This window comes from Ciconia boyciana, chromosome 2, assembly GCF_034638445.1.
Source record: "Ciconia boyciana chromosome 2, ASM3463844v1, whole genome shotgun sequence".
Classification (NCBI taxonomy): domain Eukaryota; kingdom Metazoa; phylum Chordata; class Aves; order Ciconiiformes; family Ciconiidae; genus Ciconia; species Ciconia boyciana.
Genome location: NC_132935.1, coordinates 23089381 through 23116136, shown reverse-complemented (window position 1 = coordinate 23116136; position 26756 = coordinate 23089381). Strand labels below are relative to the sequence as shown.

Below are 26756 nucleotides of genomic sequence, written 5' to 3'. Positions count from 1 at the left end.
GCCAGCCTTTCCTCACCCTTTTGCACCCTGCAGGTCCCATCCCTGGTCACTTGAATAAAAAGTTATTTTTCCATCTCTGGCTGTCTTCTAATTCCCCCTGCCATCCCATTTGTCCCCCTCCACTTCAGTTGCTGGCGGTCAGTCCTTTCTTTTGGCAAGCAATGTGTGGGGCTTTCTTCTTCTCTTGAAATATGGAGCCCTTTGCTAGGGCTGAAACCCCAGTCTAGTTGCACAAAACTTGGCTGTCTCTGAGGTTGTCCTCTCAATCGCTTTATTATTTGTAGGTGGTGTGAAATCATACCCATGTAATACCCATACCCAACTACTGTTGATTTCAACAGTAGTTACAAACATCAGAAGGTCTCTTGGCTCTTTGGTCCTTCGTCCTGGCCCCTAACTTGCAATGTTGCATGTAGTCTTTAAAGACCTGTAAGTTAAAATAATTCTATAATTTAAAAAACTGCAAGCCACAAATCAAATTGTTCAGAAAATCATCATACCCTGCACCTCACTAGAACAGATTTTAACTTGCCAGAAAAATAAAATGCAGCTTCTTTTGCTTGTTTGTTTGATATAGCTTTGTGCATCTATGCCTGCATGTGCAGAAAAGCCTGCAAAAGGGAGAGCTGCCAGGGCTTTGCCTCACGGTCACACGAGTGGATGTGGCACTTTAGAACATATCGAAAGAGAAAACAAAATCCCTCCCTGCTGAGGTCTGGGTCCTAAAGCCCAGGTGGGTCCCTGATCCAGACCGAGCTGAGACGGGCCCGCAGCAGCCAGAGCATGCGACCGGGCATTGACAGCACTCGCCCCATCCCCTTGTGTCCCTGCGCTGCCCTGGGGTTGTCATCTAGGGGGTCACCAGCCGCCACACGTCCCGTATTTGTGGGGCGTAGGGTTGTGTGCCTGTAGGCGCAGAATCGGGAACACCACCCAGAGCATCTGGCTGTGGCCTGATTAAGCATTTTGAGGAGAATTTGAGCCAAAAGTTATGTCAGCAGGAAGGCAGAGAAACTGGGAGAACTTGCCAGGGTGCTCACAGCCCAGCGACGGGCAGCGTCACACCGGGCAAAGCGCTCGAGCCCTGCGGGACCCAGTGCTCCGGGCTGCCACCGGGACAAGCCCCCGCCAGAGCCCAGCACTTGCGAGCAGGGAGGGAAGGTTCTGTGCTCCTGCAGGGGAACAGAAAAAGGATGGAGAAGAGGAGGGACGGGGGCCAAGCAGGGGCACTGAAGACACTTGAGCCCAGGCACAGTCCGCCTCAGAGCATCTCCAAGGTGCTGCAGTGCCACTGCCTCCTGCTCAGGCCGGCAGCGACATCCACGCCGAGCAGCGACTCCCACTGCTGTGTGTGTCCTGGCTTCTCCCTGTCGTTTGGTTACCTCCTAGAAATGTTTAAATATAAGCAGAATCTGCAGGATGCAGTAGAGGTGACTGGTGTAACAGAGGTGAGGTTTGAGAACAAGTTGGGAGTAAGGAGCACGCACAGATAAATCATTAAAATCAAAGAGCATCCTTTGGTGGAGAGGCAGCAGAAGAGAATGACTGAAAACAGCATGCTATGGAGCAGGCAATAAAAGCAGAATGTAGCAGCTACCAGTCATGCAGCCTTGCTGAGGTTTTACTGACTGCAAAGTACAGTAAGGCTGCAGGACATTAAAAAGAGAGGAACAAATAAAAATGCCAGCACTTGGGATCCACTCATGGCAGGTCCTGAGCACTTTCTATCCCCGCTAAATTCCCTGGACAATAACTGCACACAGCAGAATTGCACCGTTACTGTGAATACCTGCAAAGTTAATCCCCTTGGGGAAACAGAGATATTTATATGCCCAGGAGTGAGCGTTCCCGCTCAGAGCCAAGCGCACACTGTGTACAGAGAGGCCCATGCCAGCAGGGCTACGAGCGTCGGCGTCTGCAGGGCCAGGCCAGGTGTTTTGGCCATGGCACGCTCAGAACCACACCACTTGTGATCCATCACAGCTCATGATGGAAACTCCTTCGCCGTGCTCTCAGGTGGTGCAGTGAATAGCAAAGCATGTGGAAAACTCTGCCATCCTGGAGAAAGTGTCAAAAAACACCTTCCCTGACCAGGTCCCCATCCCTCCTTGGCTACTTGGTGTGCCTAGAGAGCCAGGCACTTAGCTCAAAATCCAGGGCTGTCACCCACAGAGATTTATGGATGTTGATGCACCAGTGTAATGTGACCCTGACCCCAATATTTAAAAATAACCCAAGGGACTGGCCCACATAAAATCCAGTCTAGATTGGGTGCCTGGTTAGCACGATGACATTTTAAATGTGGTGCAGCTGATTTCATGATAATATGGTGGGTTTCTTCTATGAAGGGTATGCAGAGTGTGTACAAAGAACAACGCTTTGCATTAGATTAAAGCAGCAAAGGAAACTGGGGAAAGCACTTGCTGTTTACTCCCCAGAGCAGCTACTAAAGGAGTAGGAGCAATGCCTGGACTGTAGTATTATTCAACCATTTATGTGTGCTCCTCACTTTCCCCGGAAAACAGAGGTAAAGCAAGCCATCACGTGGCAGAGGATGACTGCACACACGAAGGGAGAAGCAGTAAACACTATGGTAAACACTGGCCAGACTGGGGACCCGGGGCTGGGCGTCCCACCGGCTCCTAAAGGAGCTTTGTGCGGGCTGCCCGGGGTCCCCAGAGGCAGGGGTCCTGCTGCCTGCAGCTTGAGCCCTGCCTTCACGGGAGCGCCTGGAAACTGGCACTTGTCCTCCTGGCTCCCAGGCAGGGACAGTGCAGGGGTGCCCATCCAGCACTTTCCAGGCTTTGCACCCTCAGCGTTGCCAAGCTCCTTCAGTGTTGGCCCACCCAGGGACATTAGTGATGAGAAGAGCAAGTTTCGTGCTCCGCAGATACCTGTTTCACGCGGCTGTGAGGTCAGGTGCCATGCCGGGAGTCCACTTAGCCTCCCCTCCCTGGTGCCTGCAGCCTGCTGTGGAAGTGGGATAAGGTACCTCAGTCCCACCCTGCATGCCCAGAGCCCTTGCACAGAGGAGCTAGCGAGGGCAAACGTGCCCCCCGTGTTTGGGGGGGATTTTCCAAACCACAGGCAAACCCTTAATGAGTTGCTCCATCACCCCGACAGCAAACGGAGGGGACCGAGCCAGAAGCCAACGCAATCCCTGATGCAAGCACGTGCTTCTGGGAATGGCAGTGCATGGAGCACCGTGTATTGGATGCAGCCAGATGTTTTGTCACACTTACTTCATTTTGCCTAAACCCTTGAGCTATATGGGAGGTCTGGGAGAAAACATATACCAATGGCTCGCCAGGACCGCACTCCCGCTGCTCAGCCCTGGCCCTGTGCCCTCAGTGCCATGCACTGTCAGGGAGCAGGCAAGCCAATGCAGCAGAGCTTGGCTTCAGCCAGAGGCTCACTCCTCGCATGTAAGGTTTACATGCAAGGTAAAATCTGGTTTAAAAGAGATTTAAAAATGAAGTCAAGGAGGACTGCAGAGCTGGGGAGCAGAGGGATGCATTGCCTGTCAGTGTGCCGCTTAGCAGCAGGCAGCTCTGCAGGCAGCACAACCAAAGCTTCCCCTCTAACAGCCTATGTGAAAGGAATTTATCAGTGTCAGCCTGTCCCCGGGGTGCTGGTGACCCTGAAACAAAAGCTGCACCTCATTTACAGCCAGACTGTTGTGGGCCCTGCTCCATGCCAGGTAGCACCCTGGGTCTGCACCATGCCAAGCCCCCAGCAGCTGGAGGCAGGAGTCACCCAGGACGAGGGGCGGTGACGCCCGCGCTATGCACAAACACAGGATAGCACTGGGACCTTTCCATTTTTCTGACAATCTCTTTGGGGATGTGTTAATGACAGAAGAAAGGTTAGGGTTGACCAACTGTGTCAGAAAAAAACCCAGTTACACATCAGAATTCCCATGGAAAAGCCAAGCACAAGCTTGAGGACATTGAAGTCCTCGTGTTGGGAGATGCTGCATCCTCAGACTGCCCGAGGACCACGTTCAGTACATAATTGTTTTGGCAGAAGGCTTATATGTCTGAGACCCAGCATGGCGTGGTACAGAGAGTGCTCAAATCTATATTTCACCTGAGGAAGAAAAAACATGAGTGGAATATTAAAGGAGTAAAGAGTAGAGGTTCCAAACAATTTCAGAAGGAATCAGAGTGATGGGCAAATTTAAAGCAAGAATGTCAGGAGGAGAGCTGACTTCGGAGCAATGCAAACAGTGAGTGTGCAGGGAGATCCCAGCAAGGACTGCACAAAGAGCCTGCCCCCAAAACGGGGAGAGGCATGGGCTTTGGGATATATCTGTAAACAAACCCAGGCTACAGCAAAAATATTTCACTCCTTTGGCAATCTCTCCTCACTAGAGCACGGCAAGATCCCGCATTTTTGGCCAGCCACCCATATCCAAGGGTAAAAACAGGTCCCAGGGGCCCCTTCAGTCCCTGGTAGAAAAGGCAGTGGCCCGAAGCCAGACCAAAGAGCAATGCAAAGGCAGGCAATGACTGGCACATGCTACCAACAGCTTTGGTGGGATTTCCCCCTGCTGATGATGTGTCATGGCAGTAGTGGATGCCTCTCGCCAAATACCGGAGTCGAGCACAAGATTTAGCTCAGTTCAAGGATAACCACCTGAGATGTAATGGTCTGCAATACAGCGTAACGAACTGGATGACCCAGTGGTGCCTGCTAGTCTGAAAGGCCCATGAGCTTCTCCGGAGCATACGTCCCTCCTGGGGCAGCCCCGCCGCAGGGCGTAGGAAGGAGCTCCCATCCATCCCCTGCCGATGACAGCAGTAACTCGAATCCCAGCACAGTTCATTTTCTGTAAGAGAATTTTTGTCTTTCAAATGGGAAATAAACAAAATTACTAGTTCAATGCTTACCTTCTTGCACAATAGATATCTCCACACAGGAAAGTTTAATCAGTTCTTAATTCCTAAATCACCTTGTAGCCCCCTGCAAAAGCCTCTGGTTTCTCTAGAACTTGAATTCTAGTCCTTGAGCTCTTTTCTTCTAGCAATTGGGTCAGTCCTGGGCACCTATGTTTTGGAGGGATGTAAATCTGAGGCTTGGGATCTGCACAGGAGTGTCTCCTGATGACACCCCGGAGACCTGACTTTATTCATCCTGTTGTGGGGGCTGGCTTGGAAAAGGAACACCACCTTTCCTTCCCATCTGCTTTGTTCCACCTGAGGGGAACCCAGGCTTTTGACTTAAATTAATGTAGCTTTCTAGACCTGAGCTTATTCTTTCTGACCTGTTAACAGCTTTCTACCCATCGACCTCTTCCATGCCCAATTTACAAATAAAAAGCGATTTGCTTGCAACGCTTTGTGTGGGTAGACCCGTGAGATCTGGCAGAAACAGCAGCTCATCACTTACATTCATTACACTGGAGCAGAGTATCACAAATAACAAGTAGGGAGATGAGCTTACCTCTAATAATCTAACATTTTTAGAATATTCCTTGGATTATTACAGAAGGAAGAGTGACTAAATGTGTTTGAAGAGAGAGGCTCTCTCCCTTGCCTAGCATTAGCATCAATCTCTCTGACATTATTTGTGCTAGTTTTCTCCTGGGTATAGAGATTTAACTGGATTTCAAATATTATCAGGAAGACTCAAAAGGTAAAGGCCAGATATTTTTATGCTTGCTGGCTGGAATGGTTTTTATTCCATCTCCTTGACTGTGATTATAGAGACATTTCTTGCTCCTTGAAAACAGTGTTAAATTCACAACTGCTCATAAAGCCATATAAAAGTAATTTATTGCACATCACTGAACACCCTCAAGAGGCCTGAAGCAGCATTAGCATTTTTATAGGAAGTGCTGGCATATCCTTCTGCACATACCCTACCTGCTCTTTTGTTCTTACATGATGTTTATAAAAGGCACCTAAATGCTTGCGGAGATGTGCCCAGCACCATACAGAAGAGCCAAAGCTGGCTAGAAGAGCCTCCAGCGGGATGTAGCAGACCATGCTGACTTTTACATCAGCTGCAGCGAGACATTTTAGCTCCGTTAAGTGCTGAGGACCGAAGGCACATGATTACAAATCCATCCATGCTGACTACATATGGCTGGTTACTCCTGGCCAGAGAAGCCTTGACTCATGTCACCTCCCGCTGGGGTAGTGACACCAGGTTGTGGCAGGTAGCACATAGAGGACGCAAGAGGAAAAGCGACTCAGCCTGTCAGCAGGCTTTCCAATAGGTTTTATGACATGCACATTTCATCTGAAATAAAGGTGGCCATCACCGGTGTCACTCATCGGGCAAAGAAATAATCTTAAAATATCCAAATAAAGAAAAATAAAGAGCAAAAGCAAGCTGTATAGGCTTGTGCTTTCTGCCAGACACACCAGCGAATGCCAGTAATTGAAATTTAAAACACCAAGATAGTTGGGCTTTAACATTCCTCTGTAGACAAAGCAGCAGTAAGACAGCTTCATATGGGTTAATATAGATGGCGCAGATTGAAAGTCACTTGGCACCAGAGTGAAGCAAGGGAATTGCTTAATTTTTGGCTGAGGTTCTCAGGGGTTGTAAAAGTTGTGTTAGCAAATGGATTTGTTACTTTATCAGCTGACATTCCCTCGGATCAAGCTGCTTCTTTTTCTCTTCCCCTATTTTTTGCTTGTTTGTTTTAGGGCATTCACTCCTGGTACAGAGGGGCAGCAGGTGCTGTTTGTGGACTACTCTTGGCACAGAGAAGCCGCAGCTCAGATTTTGGATACAGGTGTATTTGCAGAGAAGGGACATAGAAAAACATCTGCAGCACAAGATGATTTTTTGCTTAGTCTGTGGGCCTAAAAGGAAAAAATAATTGTCCTTTGCCTGGACCACTGCTCCACCTGGCTCCAATTTCTGCGTTGAAGAGAGCCAGATTTCACAGCAGGCTGAACACGGGCTGTTGTGATGCAGGGACGTGCTCGTTCAGCACTCTGAGGGCATCCACATGTCAGGGAGCACCAAGTTCACCTGGAGCTTCATCACGCACTCCGGTGTTTGCTAAGAAGCACCGTGGTTTGTGGTGCTCCACTCCCAGCTCAGCTCTCCTGGGATCTGAAGATGGCTGGGACAGGGCTGAAATTCCCAGAGATGCTGCTTCAGCCAGGCTTTGCTGAACGTTGACCACAGTCAGCTAAAGTAATTTTCTCTCCAAAGCTCTGCTGTAGGTGCTGGCAGGGCTTTTTCTGCAGCAAGGCCCTAATTAACACACAGAGAGGAGGTTGCAGATTTGGTCCTAGGCCTTGTTCTGCCCCAAAGGGACCAGCCTTGCAGCTCATGTTCCTCAGGGAAGCCCACCAGGCAATAGGTGGCAGCGGGCAAGCCTAGAGCAATTCCTCTCCATGGCAGGAAGGGCAGAGCTAGGCAAGTAAAGCCCTGCAGCAGGGAGCGGACAAAGTGCTCCTTACTGCAGCCTTGGGGTGAGGATCCTTCCTGTGTTTGCCATTTAGGAGCATCTACACCAAATGCAGAGCTGTCATCAGGAGGCTGTCCTGGGTGCCAAGCCAGGCTCACTCCCACCCTCCCAGGTATGTGGTGGCCTTCCCAGGTATGTGGTGACCAACGTGAACAGGAGAGAGCGAGCATGTCTCCCTTGCTGCCACTCCAGCAGCTCTGGCATTTACCCAGGCAATGCAATCCGTGGGCTGGGGTCTGGGCATGCGTGGAGAAACATCCCAGGCTCTGTCCCTGGGCAGGCTGTAGCTGTCCCCCCATGCTTCTTGATGCTGACCCAACCCAGCAGTCTCAAATCCCAAGAACCCAACACTGGGGCCAACATGTCCCTGCACCAATTCCTGCTGAAGACATCATAGAATCATAGAATGATAGAATGGTTTGGGTTGGAAGGCACCTTAAAGGTCATCTAGTTCCAGCCAGGAGCAGGGACACCTTCCACTAGACCAGGTTGCTCAAAGCCCCATCCAACCTGGCCTTGAACACTTCCAGGGAGGGGACATCCACAACTTCTCTGGGCAACCTGCTCCAGTGTCTCACCATCCCCAGGCTCGGCATTAGGAGCTGCAAACAGCAAGTGGGGTGACCTGGGTTGTAGACCAAGAGAGGTGCAGCCCTCGTGTCAGGTTCTGGATTGCCCTGGATGTACCCACCTCCCCCAGAGGCTGCTGAACAGCCCTCCTGCTGCCGGGAACCTCCTGCTCATGTGCTGGCTTAAATTTGTTCCAGCAGTGCAATGGCAGGGAAATCAGTGTTGTTGGGGTGTGTGGAGGTCTGCCTTTTCATCTTTTACTAGCACAGACTTTATTAGAGAATTAACTCCATAAATTCAGGCATCCATGTAATTATCAGTGCTCTTCATGCCTTTGGGGGTCAACCATAACTTAAAAACTTCCTCTGTAACAAACTTTGCTAAAGGCTCTTGTTGTATTTATGATCCCCTAAATGCCCTTGGAAGCTCCAGGAGAACGATAAGAATCAGGCTGGAGGCTTTTTGTCAGCTTTGACTAATGAAAAACCCACTTCATGAAATGGAGTAACCTTCTTTCCAAAATACCATGGCCGTGTCCCAGACACCAAGGTCTAAGGATGGGTGAGTTCGTAGTTGATGGCTTTGTTTTCAAGTCAGTATATTCATATTCAGAAAAGGTTTTGGTTTTTTTTTTAAAGGCAGATATTCTCAGAGCAGCTACAGGGAGTGAAAAATAAACCTCCCAGATTTCTCAGCAAAGCAGTATTTTTTTGGCTTGCCACTGAGTTACCTCAAGTACTGCCATCAGCACAGGAACCACTCAGAATTTAATCAGAACAGTCCAATCTGCTGAGAATTGCAATTTGCCTTTCTAATGCCAAAATAAAAAGTAATACAAGCAGTTTTCCTCTGGTTTTCTTCTGAATTGCAAAATGGGCCGTCACATGGCAAAGCGAAGGGGAGGAGGGAGGCTGCCTCGGTCCAGGCATCGCGCTCAGAGCTGCAGGAGAGGGCTGCCTGCTGCGGGAGGCCCTTTCTCAGCGGGACGTGACAAACGCTGTTTTGTCTCACCGCAGCGGCTGTGGGGACTAACACGCAGGCAGAGGCAGTTGCAGCAAGGACGGGGAGCGAAGCCTTGGCAGCACAGCCTGTTACCTGCTTCGCGCAGATGCTGTGTGTTACAAAAGCCCCTCTCAGCCCCTTTTTGCTTGATTTTAGGATTACCGGGGGGGGGCAAGAAGGAAATCAAAGACATTGCCAAGCTGCAAATCCTGGCTGCGAGTGCAGCAGGACCTGCCTCAAAGCTGGGAGGCAGGAGGTTGCAGGTGATGTTAGAGAAGGCACAGGCAGCAGCTTTCCCAGCTCAAGAGCAGCAGAAGCGAAGCTGCTTCTCCTGCCTTTGCTGTTTTCTGCTTCCTTCTTGACAGGCATATTCAGCCCCTCTTCCCCATCACTCCCTATGCCGAGGACATGCAGATGTTCCCATCAAAAGGTCTTAGATCCCTGCTGGAAGAGTTCATGCCCTTGATTTCATAACTCTGAAAGGGGAAAAAGGAAGAGCAGCTACAAGAAAAACAATCTCTGAACAACAGCTCTTCCCTATGCTCCTTTCCAGAGCGTGTGATGGACAGGAACGGGGATGGCACTGAACTGCAGTCCTGCATCACGGAGCCGGCCTTCGCCTCTGCTGAACGTGGAGGGCACGGCAGCTGAGAACGCGGTGCTGCCGAGCTGGAGACGACGCAGTGCTCGCCCCAGCCTGTCCCTCTTGGGCTCTCTGTCCCAGGGGTCTGAGTCAACTAGAGGAATGCGTGGGGAATGCCAACACACTGAAGTACAGCAGAAAAAGAAAACAACAAAAGGAAAACATTATTTGGACTTATTTTTTGCACGAAGCTCATTAAAAATGGCATAATTAGAGAGGGAAGCAGAGTTACAGCTAAATTAATCATTTCTACAGTTTTTATGCTTTGCATAGTCCTAGGAAACCACATTTTCAAACCCCGGGAGCCACCACTCCAAAATATCAGCATGCCTGGAGACATCCCCTCCTACCACGTACCGTGCACTCCTCGGGGACCAGCTCTCCCCTTCGCAATCCCTGCCCCTCCTCCTTGCACTCCCACCTTCCTCCAGCCCCCCTCTCCAGGGCCACAAGCCTCCTGCACCATGATTAGACCCCCGGCACCCGCACAGCCTCCCTGTCCCCAGCAGCTCCCTGTGGACCTCCTCCTCCTCGTGTAACTCCATTTGCCACACCGTGATGGCCGGGGCAGCTGCTGAGCTGGGGCCGGGAGCTGCTGTGCCCGGCCACCTCCACCCAGCGCCCACCACGCACGCCAGAGGCATTGCCCAACGGGACACAGTGTTGAAGCGGTCCTTCTGCAACACCCTTTCCCTTGCTGCTGCCTCCCTTGTTGCACGACCCTTGGCAGTCCCCGTGGCACAACCCTCGGCAGTCCCCGCAGCATGCTGCATGACCCAAAGCCTCGGGGCTATGCTGGGGACGAAGCCCACGAGGAAGCGAGGAGCCGCAGCTGCAGCCGTGAACTCATCGGTGTCTCCCAGGGCAAAGAGTTCAGGCTCCAGTCCCCAAATTCATAGCAGTGGTTAACACATGCATGGTGTCTCTTAACCCTGCATTAAAAATAACAAATTACCTGTAGCTATGCCTGCAAAGGCAGGTTTGCAAGGCCTTAGAAGACACCTGATGTATCCTACACCATCATGTAGAAAAGCTGTCCCTTTCAGGAACCTCTCAGCAAGCAGCTGTGTAAGTGCTTGTTAGGAATAAAATATCAGGAACAAACTATTTCAGACATTCTTTAAAGAAAAGGGGGGGACACTACTCTGTTTTTCTCTGAGACACTGAAATACAAGCTGGCTCAGTCAGTTCTGGCACTGGTGTGCTGGCAGTACAAGAAGGTAGAGCTCAAGGGAACACCACCTTTTGTCTGAAGGAAGCTGGGGGGGGGAAGAATAAAAGGGATTTAATTTTCTTCCTGTGGCCTTAGGATCAAGAGGGTGTTCTAAGATCTCCTTAGAAATTGGACCATAATGAAAATGGCGTGGCATGGTTGAATTTCTGACCCCGGCCAGCCAGGAGGGAAACCAACGCCGGAGAGCCGGGCTGTGGCCAAGTGAGCCTGCCTTCACGCGCAGCGCCCAGCTGGCTCCCGCAGTAGCACGTCCTGTGCCACCTTGAAAATGCCTCCTTCGGACGACTGTTCGGTTTAATGTGTCGATGTGTCAGGCAGCAAGTGCCCAGATCGGAAACCCATTGGCATGCTTCTTGGGAGGCGGGGGTGCCCACTGCCTGGTGGGACCCAGAGGAATGGCAGAGCAAGGGGGACTTTCTGGAGGAGGTTTTTGCACCAACTACTGTCCTAGCAAAAGCTGCAAACTCTTCTTTTTGCAGAGTTTTGGGTCACATCCAATAAATTTTGGTGGTCAATTTTGTTGTATCCAGCATACCCGCGGGGCTCCCCCCACCCTGCGCAGGGGCCAGGACCCCATTTCATATCTCATCTGCAATTAAACACCTACTTAGAAAGCAGCCAGCGCTGCAGAGCTACATTTGTTTCCACAAGAGCAAGGTTTGTGCTGGGTGCTGTATCGTATGGGGCTTGTTGCCATGGGAAATATCGGTGTTTGTCAAAACATTAAAATCCAACCCAGCGTATCAAAGCATCCCTCTTCCTCTTGTGCAGCGCACCCACAAAGCTGGGGACAAGTTAAAACAGTGGCGAAGTGACTGCTGAGAGGATGGGGAATAAATTTGCTCGATGAACATTAAAGAGAGAAAGAAATAGGCAGCAGTGAGGAAAACGGAGAGTATCAGCATGTAAACAAAAGCTATTGGGGAAAAACAGGCCAAAAGGCAAAAGAGTTAATTAATAGCAACATTTTATTTGACCTCGGTGACAGTAGGAGAGAGTCCTGTGGCTTCAAACCCAGCACTGAAACTGCATGGCAATCAGTGCTCGGGGTTGGAAAGAGTTTCTGTTGCATGGGTATTAATTACAGTAATTAGTGGCAAGGCCTTGGCCGTGGCTCCCGGCGCAGGTGGGTGAGGGGCTGGCCCCATCCCTCTGCTCTTCAGCCTGGTTTTCCTCTCCCCGCCCAAGCCCCGCTTCTGAGGCGTCTTAGTGCAGAGGCTCAGCGCGAGGAGGACGAGGCGCTGCTCCCTCTGCCCAGCCCGTCAACACCCAGAAGAGAGAGGGAGAAAGGGGGGAAGTGAAAACTGCCCCACGCCTTTGAACCCAAGTGAGGCTCGATCCTACTGACACTCCTCCAAAAATGCGATGCTCTGCCAAGCAAGTCTAGCGTAGCTGTCAATAAGACAAGAACTGAAGCTTTCACAGAGGAACAAAATACCAAAGGCTCGGAGCTCAAGACTCTCTGAGAGTCCAGGAGAAAGAAACCCTAAATCATCGCCCGTCAGATACCAACACCAAGCTTTGTCTCCAGATTGCAGACTTAACCACCGCAGGCTGTCCTGCCTGGCACCAAAGTGGAGCAGCAGATACCATAACTCCTGAAACCTAGTTTGAAGATGCCAGACCTGGCAAGCCCTGCGAAGTCTCTGTGGAATAAGGCTGTGCCTTCCCAAGGGCTCCCAGCCATTGCAGACTGCATACCGCAACGGCACTACTCAAGCAAAAGAAATTGTTTATTTTATAGACTATTTAAGCCAACCGACAACATTAGCAACGCACAGAAATAAAGCAGATCGATTCCTTATTGCAGGGATGATTTTTATTTAAGTGATTCCGGAAAACACCACCTTTGAGGACAATTAGAAGTTTGCTTTAGTGTTGGAATGGCTTTCAACATAGGCTTAAAGCTTTCAGGAGGCAGGGCCTGTATTTCTTAGATATGGCATGATGGAGCCAAGACAGCACCACGTTATGCTGCCGAGGAACTCCCTTCCTCCCCAGCAGGAGTGTTGCAAAACTAAATCCGTTAATACTTTGCCGCAAAGTTTCCATTGATGGTGTTGGTAAAAGCCACCAAAATAGCCTCGCAGGAATGCTTTTCCTTTTCTTTTCTTGTTACCTACTAACACGAACAATACTTTAAGCACATACAGATTGGGTGACCCCCTTTTTTTTTCCTTAAAGGCTGTGGGTAACAAAGGCAGCCAACTCTCTTAACTTGAGCAAAAAAACTAACTTTCCTCGAGTGAGGCATCACTTTGATTTCTCCCCAGAAACATGCAGATTTGGGCGATTTCTTTAAAGATGCACTAGCTGAGGAGCTGTCACCCAGCTCACACTATTTACTCATTGAACTGCTGTCTGTTCAAAGCCTGAAAAGGTGTGCAAATAGTACTGACCATTTTTTCACCTTGTGTACACTTAGTCAAGAGAAAGTATCACTTAAACACTAAAGATCCATCCTCCTTCTTCCCCTGATCCAGTGATTTATGAAACTAGAGCCTAAATAAACTCCTAAACATGTTAAATCTCATTAGGTATGCAGATAGCCCACAAACTGGGATGTGCGCTGAACATCAGCATCAAGCTGTGTCTTGGATGAGAACTGTGAGCGCTGAATCAAGCCTCCAGCACGTAATCCGTGTCCAAAGCTATAAAGCAACCTCGTCACCTTCCAGCCCATCCCAGTCCCAACAGATGTCCTGTTTAAGCACCTGTTCAACTGTGCCATGACACGGTTTTGTGACAGGCTTTTGGATTTTAACCTAGTGTCAGAAGTAGGGACGATGTGAGCACAGGACAGGGAAGTGAGGACAAAGCTGTGTTGGCCACCCCAACGGCCCGGGCTGCAGACCCTTCTGCTCCGAAAGCATCAGGTACTGGCATAGTCTAACTCCATCCGACAGACATGGATCGTGTTTTGCAGGTGGGCCTTGCAAGACCTCAGGTGCTCTTTGTCTTCTTGGCAGTGGGTCCTTCCTGCCACCCCCAACCAGCTGCATCCCAGAGCAGCTACAACTATCCAGAATTTTGCTGTCAGAACTCAGGGAGAGGTGTGATCATCTGCCGTGTGAGGAGGCCACGCCATGTGGCTTGCACGGGCCCTTGGAGACAGCTCTGGCAGTGTTTCGTGGAGGTGAAGCTTCTGTTGCTTTCCACTGCCCAAGCCCAGTGTCAGGCAATGGTATCTCCAGATTGTGGGACCACCTAGGCCAGTTTGTGCACTCAGTAATGCCCTTGCCAGCCACGTCAAGGCTTCACAATTATTGCCAAACAGCTTTCTGTTTGTTTGTTTGTTTCCCAGTGGCACCTCCGCATCCCACCTCGTGGTACGGTGGTGTGGGCCGGATGAACTGAGAGCTGGAAGGGCTGAACCGCAGAGAGGTTTCCTGCCCCCGGTACCCCCCGGCAGAGGAGCCGGCAGAGAGCGAGGTGCAGGAAGCCCCTCCAGCCACCTCCGCCACCGCTCTCCCGGCAGAGCCCCACGTCTGCGCCGCTGCCGGCAGTGACTCACACGGCGGTACCTGACCTTACTCACGATAAGCTGCCTCGGTGCATGCAGCCAACACTTGTGCCGCAGTGGTGGAGAGCTCGGGCTGGCTTACCTCTCTGCTCGGCACACGGAGCCGGTGCAAAGGCGATAAAGGAGGGGGAGCCCGGCTGCATGGCCGTGCCCCTCAGAAGAGAGTTGCAAGGCTCTCCCGCATCGGGGTGAGCGTCCGGCAGGCTCTGCAGCACGTGGTGCTCGTGCAATGTAAATGAATCCTTTCTGAAAAAGCACGCACGCCCCGCCAGTGCTTCCCCCCTCCTTCCTGGGAGGTTTGCTGTCTGGTGCCTGGGAATATGCGATCCTACAAAAGAAGGTGGAGTCACCTTCCAGATCTATCTGCATCTAGAATATATTTCCTTTCTTTCTTTTACGTTTTATAAATAGTCCAGCCTTCCTGCAGCCTTTTTCCTGGCCTGGTGACTCATCATCGACTCATCATACTTGTTGCTTCACTTAAATAGGGAATCGAAAGTCTCTTGCATAAATGGAAAACAAAATAATAAAAAGATCCCCCCAGCTGCAGATTAGCAACTAACCACTTAGGATGTTTTCCTATGGAAAGACCTGAAATAATTCCTGCTGTCCCATGGCTGGGAGGGTTATTGTTAAGATGAATCGGTGCCAGACACAAGCGATGCTATCTAGGCCAGCTAATCAGTAAGTACTCGTCCTTTCCACACGCTCTGCTTCCCTCTGGGTACTTCCAGAGGGTAACAATTTCTTTCTCCTTCTTAGTTCAATGAAGGGTATTTTTGACCCGTGTACTGCATTGAGAATTTCACAGGGCTGCCACAGTTTCTCCTTTATTTCAGAAAATGGCAAGACTCTTCTGCTTGCATTGTTTCCTAGTGAAAAGAGATGGAGGTGATCACACCAGTCTCCTGAGCAGCCACCAGCTTTGCTGGCAGCGTGGGAAGCTCGTGCGTCGCCTTAGCCATGGCTGAGCGAGGAGGTGAGCTCCCAGAGACACTAACAGAGACATCTGTTAGTCCCAGAGACACATCCCAGAGACATCTCCCAGGCTTCGTGAGAAGAAGAGACCCAAATTTTGGACTGCTGCTGAGCAGGGCTGGGGGCTCGGTGAGTGCCGATGCTGGCAGGGAAGGTGAGCCTGTGGGTCAGGGTCAGCGAGGGATGTAGCTGGGCAGCGGCACGGCTCCAACATGGGGTTCAAGCTGCTCCAGTGACCCCAGCAAAGGCTCCCACGCAGCGGGGCTACTTCTGGTTTCCCATTTCCCAAGCCCTGCTCTGGGCTGCGGAAGCCGGTGCAGAGCCAGGGGCAGCAGGGTGCTGGGGCGATGGGGGCTGGGGTGACAGGGTGACCGTCACCTGCCAGGTGGAAGGGCTGTGGTGCCGGTGGGAAGCACGTGGCCTAATTCCCAGCGGTGGGAGTTCCTTGTAACCCACCCTGCAGCCCAGGGGCACGGGGGAGCCCCTCTCCCGGAGGGCAGCGTGCAGCCACTTGCAGGCAGGAACAGGCGCTCTCGTCCCCAGGAGAGCAGGGAGCTTGACAGCTCTGGGGAGCCCAAAAGAGCCCCAGAGCACCTGTGGGGCACTGTGAAGGCAGGTAACGTTGGTGGGGAGAAGAAAAGGAAATAAAACGGCTTATGCTCAACCAAAAGCGTTAAAGGCAACTGGTCCCTAAACCTGCATAGCAGTCAGACACCAGCAGTGGCAGGATGCACAAGTGCCCTGCAGGCTGTACAGCCCCAGGGGCAGGAGGAGCTCGCAGGGCCTTCCCTGCCTCGCTTCTCAGGCCAGCGCCCTGTGCTGCAGCTGCAAACGGGGGAATCCCTCCGGCTAACCTGGCCCTTGCTTCTGCCTTTGCACTCCCTCCCCCTTAGTGGGGATTACCTGATGAATACTGATTGCAGCTGATCAAGAATTATGTCTTCATTAAGCTGATTGCATAGCTTGTTTGAAGATGGCTGTTCTGTTCTCTTGCAACGCTGCAGCTTCTAACTATCTTTTTATTTAGTGACTGCAACGACTGGTGATGTTACATCACGGCTGACGGGGTCAGAGGAGTTGCTTTATTATTTACTTGATGAGGGTTTCATTAACATTTTGACGACTCTGCATTTTAGGCCATTAATGTACTCTGTATTTTCTTTAATTCTGCTCAGGTTGCATGCAATACTCTCTTTCTCTTTTCATTCTGGGGAGGTAGGGGTTGTACTTTCCAGCTGCCTACTAGGCAATTAAACATTAAAAGCTCTATTTCCCAAGCAGAAGTGTTTAAACTGCCTGAGGTTGCTGCTCACAGTAAGTACTCCGAGCCAGTCCCCTAGCTATCGCTGCAAAGATCCCAGCCCTCACAATTAAACGATGACAACGGGATGGAATCCAGCCCAGCTGGCATTAACAAAATGAGAAGTTTGTGAAGGTTTTTTAAAAAAAAATAGACTTGATAAATGTCAGTTCCTCCTTCGTGTTGTTGGAAGCAGACAGGAGGTGAGCTGGGCAGAGAGGAGATGCTGTATGCCGCAGCTATTCAAAGCCATTTACGTTTTGCAGAGGCCCTGGGGAATATTTAGCCGAGGCAGCGTGTGCTTGTGCCTCGCTGCAGCTGTTAGTGCGCGGGCATTCCCCATGACTGCTGCATCGGTTTATTTGGGAAGTTGTTGCCATGCGGGTACCTTGATACCTACCAAAACCTCCTGAGTAGTTGAAGTAGTGGTAACAGCAGAATTTTTTTCACCAGACAATTACTTTGACTTTCAGAGTAGAATACACAAGCAAGTATAAAGTTTCATCAAAACTGTGGTATCCTAACAAAGCTTCTGAATTACTTAACACATTTTACATGATTATTACCTGATTTGTATCACAACATAGCAAGTGCATTAGCAAGCTTAGCCCCTATCTTCTCCTGCATATAATGAGATGGCTAAAGATATGTTTTGCTCTCATTTTCTTGCTGCTTAAGTATCACATTTTCTTTTGGTGACAACAGAAAGCGTTCCAGATCACAATATCCCTAGAAAAGACATGGAAGCTCCGTGTGACATGCTCAATTGCATCATAAGACATATTCCGAAAACATTTGTTCTAGCTGAATATTACCCCCCTGACCACATGCTTCAGGAGAAGCAAAGACTGCTCCTGCAGAAAATTGGTGGTACAGAACAGCAGGGAGCTTGAGCCCGCAATACACATATTCATTCATTCATCATTTTTCTTGACCTGATTTTGTGCTTTAACTTTTCTGGCAGCTTGCAAATGTTTCCTTGGTGATCTAAGTTTGTTGCCAAAGCAGACAAATGAATCATCTATTTACAGTCAAAATGGGGAGCTGCCAGGGGAATACCTGATGCCTCTGCATGCGGTGTGCAAGTCTCAGGCCAGCCAGTGATAAAGCCCTTCCTCTCGGCTCTCGGGCATGTGCCACGTCTGCACTGTGGCACCCACCCTGGCACCAAGGCTGTACAGACCCTCTGCCAGGACCCCAGGACCGGTTGGTTAAGGTTGTCTTGAAATAGCACTGCTGGATGGTGAAGCCTGGGAGGAAAAACCTCAGAAAGCCAAGCTCTCCAGGCAGGACGGATGGGTAGACAGGCTGCCCTGGTTCTCGTCTTAGCCGTGTCTGTGGCTCCAGACAAGCTGCCCCAGCTCAGGACCCCTCTTCTTTTAAAATACATATTAATTCACTCGTAGAGCATCTAAGCCTTCCACAAATACTCCTGCTGTAATGGAAATTATTCTTCTCCAAACCACAAGGGAAAATGCTTGCTTTTTCCAGCCTTCTCTCCGTCCTCTCCGAAGAGCTTAAAATCCCCCAAGCACTGGCAAAGGCACACTCAGGACACATGCAGGGTGTCCTGGCACCACAGTCCTGTGGCTTATCCATGCTGATTTAGCCAGGGGGTGGGATAACCAGACCCCAAGCCCCACAATGTGTCCTGCTCAGCCCTGCTCAGCCCTGCTGCTCCTCCTGCAGCCGGAGCGAGCTGCCTGCGCAACGCCTAGGGCAGGCAGGCACCCTCTGCCCCCCAAACGGTCCCTCGTCTCCCCCAGCACCCATCGGCAAGGTAGGCGTACCAAGAGTGGGTTATACCACCTTGCTTTGGGCACGGTGGCTCAATCCCTCCTTTCCCAGGACAACTTGTGAGACCCCAACTGCTCTTCCCTGCCCGCCAGGACAGGGAATGGCTCTTGCTCCAACTTGCGTAATCGATGTCACCACTGTGGCATCCATTTTTATGTGTGCACGTCACTTCGGAGATCAGTGCTAAGCAGCAAGGTGAAGGGTTTATAGATACTTCTGAAATCTGCTTCCAACAATATATGCTGATCTCCTGGATCTCTGCGGATCGGATCCCCGGAGCCGGGTGTCTGCACAGCAAACGACAGCCACGGCCGCCCCAGCAGGCCCCGCCACAGCCAGCGCCCGCCAGTGTTGGCATCCGAGTACCAATTTGGGGGTTCGCCGAGAGCGTTTTGGTTTGCGTTTCTGTTTGGCTTCATCATTAAACCCAAATAGGAGGACAAAATAGAGATGTGGTTTTGGTTTACACAGAGGAGTAAGGAAACCCTAATAATCATTCTGTGAATAATTATTCACAGAAATCTGTAGAAAATTCATTAAAAGTTTCCTGGTATGCAACCAAATTTGATTGCAGAATAAAATCAGCATTGAAAAGGTGTCTAATAACGTCCTTTCGACTGCATTTTTCAGGTTAGACTTGGATTAAACCCCTGAATGGCTGATTTAATTTCCAGCTGGCTTCCATGATTAAGCTTTAAAAAATGGCACATGAGGTAAATTCACAATTACAGCCCTGCCTTCGGCTGGAACCAGTCAGAATTACACTTCTTACTGTTAAATTCTGTATTTAGAGTGATAAACTGTATTTTATTTAGCTCACAGCAATGCCAGAAACAGGCCTTCCTCTGCAGCCTCCCCAGCGGTGCCACCAGCGGGTGCTCTCAGGGTGCCCCACGCACACCTCCAGAGCTGGGTGCCACACCAAAAGCACCAGCAGCTGATTTTCTTCAGAAAACACAGGCAGCAGAGATGGCCACGGCACGGAACTCCCTTTCTTCCCTTTTCATTGCATGGCAGCGTGAGAGCACTCGCCTGGGAAGTCAGATTTAAGTTCAGCTCCCTGCTGAGCTAGAGGGGGTGCAAAGCCCACCTCACGGGCTGCCGGGGAGAGCCACGGCCGGGCAGGGTAACGATGGGGGTGGCACTTTCTTTACGCCCTCCTTACGTGGGGCCACGGCACAAAACGGGATTCAAGGTTCAGTGTGCCAGACAGAGCTGGAGAGGGGACCCGGCTTCCTAGCCCAATGGCTAGTTGCAGACATGGAAGGGTTTCAGATCCAGAGCTGTTAAAATATTTCATCTTACACCCACGAAACGTAAAATACCTTGAAGCGAGATGGCGGAGCGGGACTCAGGCTCCTGGGAAGCGTCTTTTTTGCATTGGGCTATGATGCCGTATTCCCCCTGGAACAAGAAGAAAGGGCAGTGACTCAAGCTTTTCCTACGCAGGGCCCTGCGTCAAACAGGGTAAGGTAAGGAGTGCCCCTGTCCCAAACAGCCCGCCGGGCAGGGCAGTGAGTAAACAGCCATGCAGTTGTGCAACCTGGGGATCCCCGCGGGCAGGGCAGAGCAGGAGGCAGAGGAGCCCCCAGGACCAGCACTCAGCGGCCACCCCCAGCACGCAGGCAGGCGCAGCAGAAGGCAGAGAAACCGCGCAGCCCACCTCCGGCCCGAGCAGGTGACAGCCACCGCCCTGCCCTCTGCCCTGCAGGAGTCTCCTACAGGAGACCGGCAAACCCCCGCCCGGAGGGCAGCGACAGCAAGCACACATCTCCCTAGCAGTGCTGCGTTCCGGCTGGCCCTGGGCAATGCCGCCGAGGGGTCGGGATCCCGGGGCAGCAGCCACCACCTCCACCTGACGGCCTGGCCATCGGAAACGGGCTGGGTTCCATCCTGGGGAAGACCGTGCGGTTCCACCGCCAAGAAAAAGGAAGTATTTTTCACCAGTGTTATAATGGCCCACATCAGCACATTTATTTTTGGGTGCTGGGAGAAAAGGAGGGGGGGATGAAGAGTGAGGAGGAAAAACAACCAAAAACCAAACCAGAGACTCAGAGTGGTAAGAGCAGACTTGAAATTCCACTCCTGTTGGCTTTATAGAGCTTAAAAAAAAAAAAAAATAATCAAAGTTTAAGAGACAGCATTTCATTGGTCAGGACACATATTGAGGGACACTATACTTTGTTTTGAGGTTACTTTCCTTGCAAAGGGCTAAGTTCTGCTATGGGGAAAGAACAGAGACGTCTATATTACAGAAAATTGGTTTTATTGTAAACAAAGTATAAAGTACAACATAAGAAATGTGCAAATCTTTAAAGTAGTCACAAAAAGCGTATCTAATACACTATTTTCAAACTGTTCACTTTCTGATATGTGTCCTCAACATAATAGGATAAAATAGAAATAGTGAAAGTTGATGCATTATTTGTCACAAAAGCTACAGTTTAAATTCTAGGCCGGTGTCTTTACTGCCTCTTTTTACTTTTCGAATCACAACCTTCTAATTTAATACAATACATAATATATCCATTTCATTTTTAGTATAAACTGTCTTTCAAAGAACAACACCATCAAGAAGCCCAAGATTCTTGGTTTTCTTCCTTAAGCAACCCGAGTTGTTTACAGTTACAATGTTTCTCTTGAAAGTGCACTGTATCCGGTCATGAAAAAGGCAGTGGTACAGAACTGTGAGAAGGTATAAAGGAAACCATAAGCAACACAAAAGCAGAAGCATCGTACGATGCCCAGGTACAACCAATCGTAATAATCACAAAGCTTGCCAAAGCAGCTGGGAAAATATTACAAAGCTAATGAGGATTCAGAAACCTCCCTACCGTCCAACTGCCCCCGTGGTGCCCCTTAACACCCGCTCCAAGCCCCCCTGGACAGCAGCATAAAGCTGGGGATGTTAAACACCCCGAGCAGGTGGACAGCTCTCAAATCTCCAGGAGTCTGGCACCAAACCATCGCTTATGACTGGGACAGAGAATGGATAGGAGGAAAAGATTCCCACCAAGAAAAGGCGGCAGAAGTAGGAAAACCAATTTAGATTATCTTACGCAGGCGCACTCTGGGCTTTCAAGCCTGCACCCATACATTGCTGTCTTCTAGTCTGTGTTGTACTGAAGACTGACAACGGAAAGTTAAAATCGGAGTTGGTCTCAAGCGTCAGCAGCAAACCTTCAGTAACATGCGTGACTGGTCTAGAGTACGTATGAATAATTTGCAAAATTCAAAACCGGCAGTGTGTGCTGCTCTGCTCTAGACCCTTCCCTTTCTCTCTCTCCTTACCAGTGCAAAAGACACCCACTATTCCAGTCAGCCACTGGTTCTCCCAGCAACATTTTTTGTGACTGAGCACAGACTGCCTTTGCCTCTCTGCTGCACTGCCATCAGCAGCCAGCGCAGGAGAACCACAGACCGGGAGCAAAAGCCTTTTTTTAGCTGGCATATCCCAGCGACAACAGTTAATTCCACGTCTTCAGAATAAGTCCTTTCACTGCGCGGTCGCAGACGTTGGTGGCACAGCAATATCGTTTAACTTGCTCACTTCCATTTGCCAGTTTGGTAACTTCTTAGCCGATAAGTGGCGACGCGCGTGCTTCGTTAAGTGGTCGCTCCTCATGAACCGCCGCTCACACATTGGGCAGGCAAACTTCTTCTCCCCGGTATGCGTTCTGCGATGGCGAGACAGTTCATCAGACCGTGCAAACCTTCTCTCACAGCCTTTCCAACTACAACTAAATGGCTTTTCTCCTAAAAGAAAAAAAAACAACAAAGAAAAAAACCCCATGAGTGCTAACCGAGCAACAAACACTACTGCCTTGACTGGCAGGATTTGACTTTTTTACTGAAAAGTTTCTATTATGACAGTTGAGACAAAAATCTACATAAATATTAATTTTATATATATATATGAAATGTGAAAAATTGTTTATATACCAATATTTAAACATGCAGACTCACTATCCTCAAGGCTAAGCAGTACAAAGGGTTAACAATTCTCTGGAACCAAATAGTTTGAGATGCTCTTTACATCTCAAGACAGCTGATTTTAACTCTCAGCTCCACATGAACTGCAGATTATGATGACTTAGCATGCCCAAAACTACCCTCTGAAACGCAACCTGTAATAACATTTTATGTAACAGAGCTCTGGTAGTGCACTGTGAGCCTCTGTGAAAACATGCGTGACACTTTTTGCTACTGCGATTAAGAGCTGAGGCGTGGAGAAGTTACCCTAAAATAACCAAGGTAGGAACAGTTTGGAGTGGATCCTCATATTCTTTCAAAAAAGAATCTCTAAGTTTCACCCACTTCTGACAAAGGCATTCTTGTGGGGAAGCCTAATAAGGTGTCTTTAACTCTGGAAAAGCATACTCTACACTGGGCAAGGTCTTGCTTCCACACTCAGAAGAAGCATCAGTGAGTGTCTTCTGACACGAAGCAAGTCCAGCACAAACAAACTGCTGAGTCAACTTCCCCTCCGGGAGATTTCCTGTCAGAGATTAGGCAGCATTATAATGAACGCTGGCAAAAAAAGTATTTTGTTGCTGCCCCACAATTTGTTCCATGAACAAATCCAGTAATCGCTAGAACCCTAACCAGTTGCATATATAGCGGCAATCTTCTACATTAATTTTTAACATCCATCAACAGTGACCAACCTGTGTGTGTTCTGACGTGAGCCTTCAAATGGGAGCTCTTGAAGTACGTTTTCCCACATCCTGGGTAGCTGCAAATGTGACTTCTTATTCTTGAAGAATCAACGGGAGGAGTGGTTTTTGCTGTAGAAGGTATGAAGCCGGGAGCAGGGGCAATGGGAGAAAGTCTCGTGCCGTTCGGACTAATAATGGGAGCCTTTGCGCTCTGCACAACTGGCTGGGGCACAACAAACATAACAGCACCTTTGGGAACTTGGGTGCCCATGAAGACCATGGGCTGACAGAGAGCCGGCTGCTGGCTCGGTGTGGTGTTGGGCACTACGGCCGTCACAACGTTGTTGTTTGTCGTCAGCGGGACCATCTGGCAAATCACTGGCACAGGGGGAGCTCCACTGCCTTGGGCAGGGCACGGCGGTGCCACCGCTGCCGACTGCTGTGCCGACCCAGGGACAGGCTGATGTCTGCTGACTGAGGGCTTTGTCAGGGGCACCGGACCGACAGCTGGTTCTGTGGTTTTTCCTTCTGCCACCAGCAGTTCACTGCTCTCATCACCGGCTCTGCTCAGTGCCACGGAGGAACACACTGAACGTTCTACTTTGGCATTTTGTTTACTGTTTGTTTCCCTCGAAAGACTGTCCTGGTATTTCAGCACACTGGCTGTTCTCACCGGGCAGGTTTTGCGATTACAAAGCTGGGCATCAGCCGTGTGGCGGATAACACTCGTCACTTGAGCCTTCAGAGGCCCGGCTGCTGGAGGCCTCTCTGCCTCTCTCCGAGGTGTGGCCAGAGGAGGCTTGGCAGCCTCGGCCAGCGACTTGCCGAGCGCTGCAGCAGGTGCTGGTGCCGACGGATGGACCACCTGTGACATCTCCAAGTCGGAAGGGCTGTAGGGGGGGGTCAGGCACTGTGCGGGGAGACAGACACAGTAATGGGGGGGCGCGTTACCAACACATCACCACATTAATTATTAAAAACAAGGACGCACACGTACAAATTCAAAAACTTACAAATGCTGGTATCGCATTAAAGTCCGCTGCTCCAGGAAGCAAAGTCTCGTCACTCTCTTCTGACATATCAGATGCTGGAGTTATAGGTCTCATTTCTGCATGTTTTTTGAAGTCTGATTTCCAGTTGCAACTCATAGAAATAAGGGCTTCTACAGCCTCGAAATCGCTTTTTTCAGGAGTATTGTTCCAGAAATACCTAGTATCTCTCTGTTTCTCAGTCATCATCTCCATTTCTTCCTCCTGTTTCAGCTAGAGGAAAAAAGCAAACTTTAAACCTGATGCTAAGTTTGACTATTTTGCAGCTACTTATAAGAAGGCATCGTAAAAACCAAGCAAAGCAACCTGTGCAAGCTAAATACACTTGGTCATGTGGGGGTACGCCAGTATTTTCCTGCCCTCTTTCTTATTTATATAATATTTTTATGAAGTTGTTCATGGGGAAATCTGGCCATCTGGTGAAGATTATATATTTTCTTGAGACAAAAGAACTCCCCCCAAATCTTTAGCAACAGTTTAAGTTATTCCATACTGCAAATGTTGCATCTGAACGCTTAACAAAAATCTTCACCCCAAAAAAAAGAAAACAAAACTTCCTCCCCCATCCCACCCTCCTTCCATTTTTGCTTTAAACTCAGCCCCGAGTATTGTGCTTATTTTGACACATGAGAAAAGACCATACTGGGACTGATGCACATTTTCTTCAAAAGGTATTAGCTACCAAAAATGTTCCAGAAAATACTCAAAAGGTCTCTCTCACACACGCGTACATGCAAGGAAAATAATCAACTTGGAGAAGTGAAATATATGTATGTATATTCACTATCTGACCGGTCACCACACGGAACCAACCCACGCAGAAAGCCTCCTAAGCTGTATGTTCCACCATTATCCCTAACTCAGCTTTCAATTTCTAAGGGATGGTGCCCACCGCCGCTGGCAAATTCCGCCTCGCCTCCCCCCCCCGCCCCCGCCGCCCCCGCCGCCCCGATGAGATGGTGTGGGTGGCAGAGCCGCGTCTCCAGGCAGCTGGAGCCACGGCTAAGCTGCATCTTTTTAAGGAGACCTGGCCACCCCCTGGGCGGCAGACCGGCCCCGGCTGTCACGAACCGCCCCCGCAGCGGCGGGCTGAGGGGAGGGCGGCGGGGCGCGGGCCCCGCCCCCGGCCGTTGGGCGCGCGTCACCCTCACCTCAGCGCACCCCGCCGGCGCTCCCCGCCGCCCGCCCCCGCGCGCACCGCCCCCGCCCTCCCCTATTGGCTCCCCGCGCCGCGCCGGCACCCATTGGCCGGCGCCGATCGAGGCGCGGCGCGGGGCGGGGGCATGTGAACAAAGCGTGATCAGCGCCTGCTCGGCGGCGCGGGCACTGCCGCGCGCCGACCTTTCACCCAGTTCCCCGCGCGGCCGCCCCCGCTCTCAGCAGGCGGCAGCCGGCAGGAAGGGAGGCCGCCACAGCCGCCGCGGGCAGGGCAGGGCGGGGCCGGGCCGCGCCCCGCCTCCCCGGGGCCCCGCGGGGCGGGGGAAGGCCCGGCCGGCGGAGCCGCGCCGCCTCGCCTCGCCGCACAGCGGGCGGGGGCCGGGCGAGGGTCAGCGCCGCCACACCCGGCGCCTCCCGCCGCGGGGGAAGGGAAGGGAAGCGAAGCGAAGCGGCGTCCCCGCGGGGAGCGAGCCCACGGCTCGGCTCTGCCGGCGGAGGCGGCTGCGGCTGGCTCTTCCCCGCAGAGCCGGCCCGCTTCCCGGCCCCCGGGCCGCCCACCTCCTCCTGGCGGCGGGCCGCGCCGCCCCCGCCTGACCCCGCCGCGCCGGCATCCCTCCGGCTCCCTCCTCCCCCCGCCGCGCCGGCATCCCTCCGGCTCCCTCCTCCCCCCGCCGCCGCCTGGCACATGCAGCGGCGGAGCCTGCCGCCCGCGCCGCTCCCCCGTGCTGGGCGCGCCCGGGCACGCCCGCACACAGGCTGCACGTCGCCGGCCCGGCGGTGCCAACAGGTTCCCGGCAGCTCCTCTCTCCCTCCGTCCCCGCCGCGGCTCTCCTCGCCCGCCCGCCCCGCAGGCTCTCCCCCGCTCCTGCCCCTCGCCCCGCAGGCCGCCCAGCAGCTCCGGTCCCCCCGCCGCGGCTCACCCCCTCCGGCCGCCGCCTCAGTCCGACCTCCCGCCCATGCCGCTGCCCGCGGTCCCTCCTCTCGCCCGGAGCGCCGGCCGCCCCCACGCGTCCCCTCGGGATCCCCCCGCCGCGCCACCCCCGGGGACTCCCTCCCCACCCGGGGACGCCCCGTCCCCCACCGCCCCACGCGCGGCCGGGGCCGCCCTGCTTCCCTTGCCTCCCTCGCGGGGTCCGCAGGCCCGCGCTCGGCCCGCCGGGCGGGGCCGGTCACTCACCGCCGGCCGGTGGCGGGGAGCCGAGGCTGACCGGAGCCCGCGCCGCCGCCGCTCTCCGCCCGCTGCCGTTATTTTCCTCTTTTTGTTCGCCGCTCCCCATTCAGGTGGCGGCTCCCCCAGCCCCGCGCGCGGGGGGGGAGGCGGGGCTCCCGGACGCCCGCCGCCAATCGCCGGCAAAGGTGTGTGAGGCGGCAACCAATGGGCGCCCGGCGCCCGCGCGTGATCGGCGGCT

The 26756-nt window shown here is 51.8% G+C and overlaps 1 protein-coding gene across 1 annotated transcript; it reads right to left on the bottom strand.

Moving 5' to 3' along the window:
* Positions 1 to 20732: 20732 nt before the first annotated feature.
* KLF10 (KLF transcription factor 10) lies at positions 20733 to 26718 on the bottom strand. Its single transcript, XM_072852088.1, has 4 exons — positions 26525 to 26718; positions 24154 to 24402; positions 23150 to 24050; positions 20733 to 22238 (listed from the first exon to the last, which is right to left on the bottom strand). Exons 2-4 carry the CDS (start codon positions 24382 to 24384, stop codon positions 21979 to 21981), a joined length of 1392 nt encoding a protein of 463 aa, XP_072708189.1. The 5' UTR covers positions 24385 to 24402; positions 26525 to 26718; the 3' UTR covers positions 20733 to 21978.
* Between the last annotated feature and the right edge of the window lie 38 nt (positions 26719 to 26756).

What these genes read in the sequence shown, in the direction of transcription:
- KLF10 (XM_072852088.1), bottom strand. Translation starts at nt 24,384, where the DNA reads ATGGAGATGATGACTGAGAAACAGAGAGATACTAGGTATTTCTGGAAC. An exon ending in TTAATGCGATACCAGCATTT is followed by an intron (nt 24,051 to 24,153) that starts GTAAGTTTTTGA and finishes CTCCCCGCACAG; the next exon opens with TGCCTGACCCCCCCCTACAG. An exon ending in TCACGTCAGAACACACACAG is followed by an intron (nt 22,239 to 23,149) that starts GTTGGTCACTGT and finishes TTTTTCTTTTAG; the next exon opens with GAGAAAAGCCATTTAGTTGT.